The sequence below is a fragment of the Nannobrachium achirus genome (assembly GCF_963921795.1).
Source record: "Nannobrachium achirus genome assembly, chromosome: 14".
NCBI lineage: Eukaryota > Metazoa > Chordata > Actinopteri > Myctophiformes > Myctophidae > Nannobrachium > Nannobrachium achirus.
This window is the reverse complement of record NC_137821.1, coordinates 16243923-16254123: the sequence shown is the minus strand read 5'-3', so window position 1 is coordinate 16254123 and position 10201 is coordinate 16243923. Positions and strand designations below refer to the sequence as shown.

Sequence of the window (10201 nt, the reverse complement as noted above, 5' to 3'; positions counted from 1 at the left end):
TATGCAAAGTACTCTGTTCTATCCATCTGACTTTCAAATATCAGATACATAAAGTGGTCCCTGTGTAAATAAGCGGTAAAGCATACTAGGATCTCCTTTTAGTTGACCTTGTACCAGTGATTTGTGCTGTCATGAAACTGTACTCTTTTCTATTGCAAAGTGCTAATAAACTCTTCAATCAATCAATGAAGCCCCTGAGACTCTTGAGAGCTGTACATAAGAACAGCCATTACCTTCATATCACAGCAGAGGGCGCCGCTAACACTCCTGCATATTATCCCCCCCCCCCCTCCCACCCCATCCATCAAATGATAATAGATAAGATACTTTATTGTCTAAAGTTGCTTTGGCTGTGGTGACTCAAACATGACGTTTGTTGGTGTTAGAGTAATTTGAGTTTACATAATAATTTGTTAATACACTGTTACATTTACTATTTGATTTGACCATCATACTATCTACAATAAATAGTACAATAGTATTATATAATTTAAGTCTCTCTCTTGTGTCTTTTACTGGTATGAAGCAGGATTTCAGTCACCAAACCAGTTGTGAGCCGGTGTCTGCTTGGTGCCTGGAGGCTAGTGAGACCGACAGCAAGTGTACATGTGTCTACAGCAATGATACCTTATGGTTAGTGCTTGTTCACATTTTGCATGAGTAAATTTCAACTCTCCTCTGTAAAAAAGTGTTTTCTGGCATGTGTACTGTATGTCAGTCAGGTTCCTGTCAGTTCATATACACAAACAATTTTACATTTCAAAAAAAAAAAAAAAAATTGGAAGTGTCCTCAATAGTAATGTCTAGGGAGATGTTGCACAGTCATAACTAATGCAGTCTTTTATTAAAGTGAACTGAATCAAGAAGGCATCTTGTCTGACAAAATTGTCTATTATTATAAAATATTGCATTAGAGTCACAACCTCAAACATGTTAAACACACACACACACACACACACACACACACACACACACACACACACACACACACACACACACACACACACACACACAAATTGTGATGACTGTTTATTTTCTGGGGCCTGTGTGCAGGAATATGTGGACAGGTTAATATATACAATTATCTCAAAGCCACTTGTGATTATCTCTCTATTTCTGCTTTATCTTATATTATCTAAAGTTCAGTAATAGGCTCTGTGCATAGGTTTCCAAAATGTGTCATACTTTTTTGGGGGTTCTGGTGCTTTTCCCCATAGCTTTGTTTGATTGGTTTGGCAACAAATACAAAAATATTTTCTAAAATCTAGATTTGCTAATAATCTTTTTACCCCCTCCCAATTTAGTTGTTATGCCAATTGATTCCTCCCCACACACATTTCTGTGTTGTATAATCCTACTGGCTCACCTACCAGTGACGAGCGCCCCCCAGGTGGACGTAAAGCCTTTGTCCTACTCCTCCTGCCCAACACTTCCCACTGACAGGTGGGACTTCCTACACACCATTATATCACCTCCCAGCTCAGCTTCCCTCCCACGAACACGTGTCAACGCAGACAAAGCCAGTTGTACCACGGCGGATTCGAACCCCTAACCTCCATGGTGGTGTGCAGGGACTTTACCGCTGCGCCACCAGAGCGCCCGTTAGGCAGCAATTTTGAAACACAAATACATCATATGTATTCTGGTTCAAATCTGCTGCTGTGCTAATCAAATACGAACAGAATATTATTAATAGAAACTAGACTCATCTGGTATTAGCACAGGCCTGGGTATTGGTCAGGGTATACTATGCCCTTTGGTGTGGGTACCTTTAAATGACCCTCAGGTGTGATGTAATCACATACAGTACATTTGGGCATCTTTTCAGCCAGGAAACATTCTGAGTACAGTCTAAATTGAAGTAAAAAGTTTCACATACATTTATTTTTTTAATTATTATTTTTATTTTGACCCGAAAAGGGCACCTGTGACTAAGAGATTGCACAGGCCTATTAGCTGAACCATGCGGCTGCAGGCTGGAAAGACAGATTCTTTGTTCATGTACAGTCATACAGTACAGTAGGAACATACAAGTTGATATTTAGAAAACATGGTAAGGGACAGCATGCAATACTCTAGATCTTGATAGAGATTTGTTAACTTGTAACCAATCTCAATGCAATACTCTAGATCTTGATAGAGATGTGTTAACTTGTAACCAATCTCAGGGCAGTGGTTTTCAAAGTAATCATTTTCATGACTTCTTCAAAAATCTTTCATTTGATAGTGATAGTGGAGAGAGACAGGAAATGGTAGGAGAGTTGGGGCCTTATATTGCACTCTACCAGGTGAGACACCCTGGTGCCCCGATTAAACCAGTATAGTGGATGAAACTAAAATAATAATTATAATAATAATAATATTTAAAAAACAACATGTAGCCATATTTTGATTTTAAATCAAGTACCAAAACAACTGAAAGTATTTAGAAAAGAATCCACACACTGGATCATGTGTCCATAGTGAGTTTATTTGATTACCACCAAGGAGAGGTTTCCTCTGATGAGTAGGTTATTAGCTGGATTTTTTTAGACTCTTGTTTACAGAACCCATGAAGATGTCCACCTTCCATCAGGACTGGAAGCATGTGCATAACAATAAGGCATTCTGATGCAAAAGGGAGCCAATTACAACATTTACATGCACCATCTCCAGCTGCCACAGTGAGGCACCAGAAGGACATTTAATGACTCCCTGTCCTCCTGCATAATGCCTGTCCCTGATTCTCTACCCACTAATACATAATTATATAAGTTTTCTCTGAAGAAAAAGTACGGTCTTTGTTATCTCTGCTGTTAGTTTCTGTAGTTGTGTAATCTGTGGTCTGTGACCAGCTAATTCTAGTTTACAAACCACTGAGTTACAGAAAACAACAGGATAGTATTCTTAATTCTGCCTGCAGTGGGGTTCTGATTTACTAACTATGATATTTCTGCACATTCTCTCTGTATTGAAGAAGTGTGTGCGTCTTTCTGTCTGTCTGTCTGTCTGTCTGTCTGTCTGTCTGTCTGTCTGTCTGTCTGTCTGTCTGTCTGTCTGTCTGTCTGTCTGTCTGTCTGTCTGTGTGGTGATGGGGGTGGGTTGGGTGTGCACGTATGCACATACAAATTCTATATTCATCAGTCTAGTATTTTCAACTACACCCCACTTTCTCGTTTCAGATGTATCTGTTATACATTAGCTAACTTTACACAAAGCAGAGATTTGAAGCACATTGTCCCTACCACAGACATCTTTCATACGTGGGATTCAAAGCAGACAAAAGACATGAACGTATTTTGTGTAATGTGTGTACACACTCACACACACACACACACACACACACACACACACACACACACACACACACACACACACACACACACTCGATGCAATTACATACACATTTGGGTCTGTATGGAGTGTGCAAAGTACCCTACTGTAATTGAGGGGTCTGTTTGGCTTTTTACGACTTTCATACGCACCCTGCACAAACAGTAGAAGTGAATTTCCACAGAAAACAATGCAAACTTGCGAACAAGTGCTCCAGGGAGAAAACCCCCCCTCATCTGACTCTGATCAGCATGTTTCAACAAATATATTGACATGAATGTGAGCTTTTCAGTCTAGAACAGTGGAAATGGTTTGCTCGATCTTTGAGACCCCCTTCCATTTCTTCATCCTGAGGTTATCGGGGGTCTCAGTCTGGGGGGCCAGCATGCTTGTATTTCAGTCTAATGTCTTCCTCCTGTCCGCAGGCTCAGCAGGAGGTCCTGTCTGCCTCAGTAACAGGCCCTTCCATTCAGCGCGTATCTATTCTGCATCTAGCATTAGGCAAAACCCAAATTCAGAGTGAACATTTTTAACTCAAATCTTTGCTTCTGGGGGTCCCTTAAACAAAATATTTTGAGATGGGGATGGGAGTCAAATACATATCATTTGGGGGTCCTTGACATGACAAAGTTTGAGAACCGCTGATATAGGCCGATTCTACAAATGCCTTCTAAATCCTAACAGTTTTCTGAAAAAAAACCCTACAGTATGTTGCTATATCAGTGGTTCTCAAACTTTGTCATGTCAAGGACTCCCAAAATGATATGTATTTGGCCGCGGATCCCAATCTCAAAATATTTTGTTCCAGGGACCCCAAGAAGCAAAGATTTGAGTAAAATATTTTGAATTTGGGTCTTGCCTCATGCTAGATGCAGAATAGATACACGCATCCATTCAACAGCAACACTCCACTTTCACTCTCTGGTCTCACACTTCCTATTTCTCCCTCTTGCTTCCTTAACCCCCTTCTTCACTGCAACATTGCTGTTCAATCATAAATTCCTTTCCTGTACCACGCCACCCCCACCACAGTACCTTTCTCTCTTTCTTTTGTCAAAGGGCAGCTTGTGTGCAGAATTGTTTAGATTATGTATTGGTGTATGCATGAATGACCTATGCTCCTGAAAGAGCAAACGGATTCAAGTAGGTCATTGGTGCCTGAAAGTGTAAGTGTGTGTGTGTGTGTGTGCGTGCGTGCGTGCGTGCGTGCGTGCGTGAAGGTGGACAAACTCACCATCACAGCCAGGGGTGGAGACCGCCATGGCCACAGGAAAGGCTGGGGCGGAAGACACACACACACACACACACACACACACACACACACACACACACACACACACACACACACACACACACACACACAGTGACAGACATTGATGCATATTCACCCAAGCTGGAACATTATGACACACCCTCTCGTGCACCGATATGCATGTGAACAGGAACTTGCACGTTATCACACACGTAGGCAGTGAAAGGTACAATATGGCCTTTCTTAATGCACACAAAGGCCTTTTCTATATAGCAGCAGCTCCCAAACCTTTTAGCTCAAGACCCTCTGGAGAAATGTTTTATTTAATTTGAAAACCTTGTGAAATAAAAGCAAAATATGTATATTTACTCTCCTAGACAAGAGCAGTAGGATATGCACATCCCCACAGTTTTATACACGTTGCTGGATCCAAAAACGAGATCAAGTGAATAAAAAAGGAAACGTCCGCAAACGATAAGGATGCTCTCCCGTCTTTTATTTTATTTTCCAACCAAACAATGTTTCGCCCAGCGGGGCTTTATCGAGTTTACTTATTTACTCTCCTCCCATAAAAATGGGTCTTTCATCCAAGAATGGGTTTCCGAGTCGGATCCATTGTTTGGGAAACACTGCTCTTACAGCCTACATGCTGCTCCATGGCTGCAGAGTCAATACAGGGCTGTTAGCTACATGTATTATTACATCCATCCAGTGGGCAGCGTGTTCAGTTTTTACAACTGGACTATAAAATAAAAAAGCGTGTGGAGCCTGGAGTCTCTACGAACATACTGTATATTTTCTTAACCACTTCAAACCAGGTGTGTCTATTCTGGGCATGTCATTACAGTCAAAACATCTTACATTTTTGAGAACATGCATACATTCCCAGGAAGTTTCAAAATAATTCAAATTATAGTGCTGCCATTAGGACAAGCAGCTATTAAATCAACGAATATATTCCAAATATTGTGAATATGTCTCATACTGTATACTGAATATTTTGCACATATTCAACTTTTTTAGATATCCTACTGTAGTGGTTCTCAAAGTGGATTCCTTTGTGCGTTCCTTTATGGGGGTCTAAATGGACCTATACAAGTCTGTAACAGACTTGTTACAGACTCTAACAGTGTACACTGTCAGAGTTAAGGGGAGACGTTGAAATTTGAAAGTTTGAGAAACAATGTCCTACTGTAATGTATATTTCTAGAACTTTAATTTCATACTGGAAGTCAATGGTGATCAGATTGGCACTGACATAGTAGTGATGTCATAGTAGTGATGTCATAGTCGTGTCTATGACATCAGTCAGAGTCGTGTCTATGACAGAGAGTGTCCACTGGAGGCCACAGCATTATTAGAACCTGTCCTGTACTGTGACAGCATATTGTTTGCTGTTTGGTGCCACAAGGCCATCTGGAGGAAGGGAAGTAACAGGTTGTCATCCACTCCAGTACTGTTGAGATTACGGTCTATTTATAGAACTACAGAGGAACAACAGCGGCTAAAGGCTGTGTGCACAGTAAAAAGAGCATAGATTTAACTCTGAAAGGACACTTATGGATCCATTCTTACACTATAGTTAAATGAACACTGGATTTTACAGTGTGTATGTCAAATCGTCGCTGTCGGGTGGAAACCTTGTATCTCCAAGTTTCAAATGTACATTCTTTCGCAAAGTAAAGCCCCCGCATCATACAAGGCTGTCGCACAAAAGTAGTGAAAACTGCAGATCTACAAGCACACAACGCCTCGCGATGCGATGCGTTGTGTGCTTGTAGATCGGCTGTTTTCACTAGTTCAAATCATTTTAAAAATGATAAATGCAAAACGAACGGTTTTGGACATACAAGGTTTTCACCCGACCACGACGAAATACATGTATGTGTTTGTGTTTCTGTCTGTCCTTGCAAGACTCCTGCAGATAAAAAGGGGTTTCTTGAGAGGAATGCTGCAGGGGTTCCTTCCTGTCACCTGACTCCATCACTTCCCTTTGGCTCTTCCTGTGTGTATCTTGGAGGAGATGGGTAAGGTATGCTGACCCCTAGACCCTGATCTGAGCTCTTTTGTGTCATATCCTCACAAATGGTGTGTAGGCTATGAAACAGTACACTAATCAGCAGTGAAAGGACATTTCCTGCATGGGGAATTACTAGGCTGCTTAATTCTTCTTTCCACGTTGGTGCCCTGAAATATTACTGGGATTTTCACTGTAGCTTTTTGAACACAGCTCCTTGAACACTCACCAAGTATTTAACACAACTACCGCAGATATATTTTTTAGATTTGTGTGCGTGTCCACCATCGTGCACGATCGTGCACGGATCATGCACCACGCGTGTGCACGCCGATCACAGCTTTCAAACAAAAAAATCTCAAACTTTTCGCCCTCAAGCTCTCAAAGGTTTGCAACCCCTGCTTTACTGTTGAACCTGAACCCTGTGCTTCTAGTATGTTCTAAATGTTTTAGTTTTGGGCGAGGTCCAGAAGATAATATGGGACGCGACGCACAACTTCCCAGAATTATAGTTTAGAAGTGCTGGGTATTAGAGTGTGTAGCTTTGAGTTAACACTGGCTATGCGAAACTATGCTAAGCTATGGTTCTATGAATTCACATGGACATTTTGTTTTTGTTTTGTTTTGTTCATCAAGCGTAGACTTCCTAGCTTGTCTCCACCTTGGAACGAAGCACCACTTCTGAGTGGTTGACCACACTCACTCACCCATCCTTGTTTTATAACCTCGTTCTAGGAGAAAGGAGACAGTAGGGCAGTGGTTCTCAGCATTTTCAGGCCGCGAGCCCCCAAAGATAATCATATTTGTACTGGGGACCCCCCAAAATAATCATATCTCAACTGGGGGACCCTCACCCTGATAAGCACTTGGATTTGTAGGGGTTGAGGAATTACATTTAGTTTGACTCCGTTCCACAGATAAATATTGTGAAAATAGCCAATCTACAATCTACAACGCTTTGTTTTGCGAGGCGTTGTGAGCTTGTAGGTCTTCTTATATTATTTGACAATTTGGCCAATGTTTGACCAGTTTTTATTTGTGAGGAAGGTCGCAGTTTAGTATGAGAAACAACACATAATTTTTCCGTCCATCCGTCCGTCCATATACACTTTTTTACGGTCTATGGGTTTGCCACTCTGACATCACTGTGATGTCAGGGGTACCACACTTACAGAATCCCTTTTATGCCCATATATGGAGATCCCTGATGTCATCAATATTAAGCCCATATCTACATTAACAGGACTTCATAAGGGAATGCCCATATATGGAGGCCACATCGACTACATAACACACTAACAGAATCCATATATGCCAAGACAGATGGCCAAGACAGCCCAAATCTGTGTGGCTGGTTCTACAGACAGGGATCTCCATATATGGGCATAAAAGGGAATGTATGTATGATGTCAGGTGTCATAGACAGACTTTCACATAACGAATAACTGAGTATGCATGTTTGGGGTCTCATAGCATATCTCCATATACAGTACATGGATCTCCATATATGGGTACCAGGGGTCTCCATTTATGGGTAACTGGTCCGATATACATCACTGGCCACATGGCTCGCCCTTAGGCGTCTTACTGGTAGTATAGTTGTTGATTTCTGCAGTAATGGTCACTGTAGTAGGTGAGTTGACACAGTCAGGGGTTGAAAACAGTCACACACTAGAAGCAGTGCTCTTCCGAGCACAGGTCTCCACCAGGCTGTGCGTCCTGGTGGTGCTACTGTATAAATAATAGGCCAATGTAAAAAGGGTGGCATATGTTCTTCACCTTTTAGACCTTTCATGGCAATCGGACGCTGCATGCATGATTTGAAGCATTGTGTTCCAAAAATGTGTTTTGCTAAAGTCTACCTGCTGGTGGCGCTATAACAGGCCAATGTGAAAAGGGTAGCATTTGTTCCTTGACATAGTGGGAATATGTGTGGCAAATTTCACGGTAATCGCAAGCTGCGTTGATGATTTGAGGCATTTTGTTCAAAAACGGAGCAATCCTGCAAACTTTGGAAGCTAATATTAGCCAATCAGGATGGAATATGAAATATCAGACGGATCAGACTTGATCACATGACTATAGAGATACTGTGTACCGATTTGTGTTATTTTTTGAGAAAATCTGAAGGAGTAATATCCAAAAATGTGTTTTACATAAGTCGGCCCAAAGGTGGCGCTATAAAAGGCTGATGTGAAAAATGCAGGGAAAGGGTTTTTCCTTGGCCTCTAGGGAGTGCGCTTACAAAGTTTGAAACTGATTGGTGGAGTTATAGGTAAAACCACAAATCGGCCTGTTATAGCGCCACCATGAGGCTGATTTCAAATATTTTAAGTGGCATGTCTTCCTCGACCTGGTGGGAACGTGTTTGCGCGATTTCATGATAATTGCACTTTGCGTTTGGGATTTGAGGCATTTTGTTCAAAACGGCTCAATCCTACAAACTTTGGAAGCCAATCTTAGCCAATCAGGATGGAATATGCTAAATCGGACAGATCCGTGTCGATCACATGACTGTCGAGATACTGCCTACCGATTTGTAGGATTTTTGGACGAAATCTGTAAGAGTAGTGCACAGAAATGTGTTTTGCGAACATCGGCCACTAGGTGGCGCTAGAAAAGGCCCATTTGAAAAGTTTAGGGCAGAGGTTCTAGATTGGCATCCAGGGAATGTGTGTGCTCACTTTGGCAGCGACCGGGCCAACGGCGACTGAGATTAGGTGCACACAAACTGCGAGGACACACGGACGGACGCACGCACGCACGCACGGACGGACACACGGACGGACGAAGGGGAAAACATACTCTCCCCCATGCCTTCGGCTGGTGGAGACAATAATGCAACTGTAAAAGAGAAAGACTATACAGTATATAGCAAAACGAGAAAGTGAGAATCCGAGGTGTATAGAAACAATCTGAGAGATGAGAGGGAGAAAGAGAAACAGTGAGAGAGAGAGGTGATGGCATGGCATGGCAGGGTCCATATGGGCCCCAGCGGGAGGAGACATGGCAGGTAATGGCTTCCAGACACACACACACACACACACACACACACACACACACACACACACACACACACACACACACACACACACACACACACACACACACACACTCGTTCTATCTCTAATTTGATTTTGAAGTATGACAGGACAGGGAGATTGTGTGTGCCTGCGTGCGTGTGCGCGTCCTCGCGTGCGTGCGTGCAGAGAGGGAGAGCACTGGGGGTTAATGTATGCTTTCAATCACAGCTCCGGTGGGGGGAATCAGATCCCTGTGGTGTAAATGGACCCCCAAGAGCAACACACAAATGCACGCACACATGCACGCACGCACGCACACCAAAACACTTACAGATTTAGGTAAGTACAGAAAATGGTTAAAACCCATTAGACTTGCATGAACATGAAACAAACCATTTTGGTCAAGGAAAATCTGAAAAGAAAAAGAACGAAAGAAAGAAAAAGTCACTCGAACTGAATGATCTGGCAGCGTAAAGCCAGTGTTCATTTATTAACGTACAGGTCCATTTGTAACCTCACGGTTAAATGAGCAATCTGTGTTTTTATGATTTAAACGTTGACTTGACTGAACCCACCTGCTGCTGGTGCAGCGCTGCT

The 10201-nt window shown here is 42.3% G+C and overlaps 1 protein-coding gene across 1 annotated transcript in view; it reads left to right on the top strand.

Annotated features, from left to right (window-relative positions):
• The first annotated feature begins 514 nt into the window (after nt 1–514).
• hspa12b (heat shock protein 12B) overlaps nt 515–10201 on the top strand; it is a 36676-nt gene continuing 26989 nt past the window's right edge. The window contains exon 1 of the mRNA XM_080741979.1: nt 515–633. Coding sequence (XP_080598105.1) covers nt 631–633 — 3 coding nt within the window. The 5' untranslated portion in view covers nt 515–630. The remainder of the gene's footprint in view (nt 634–10201) is intronic.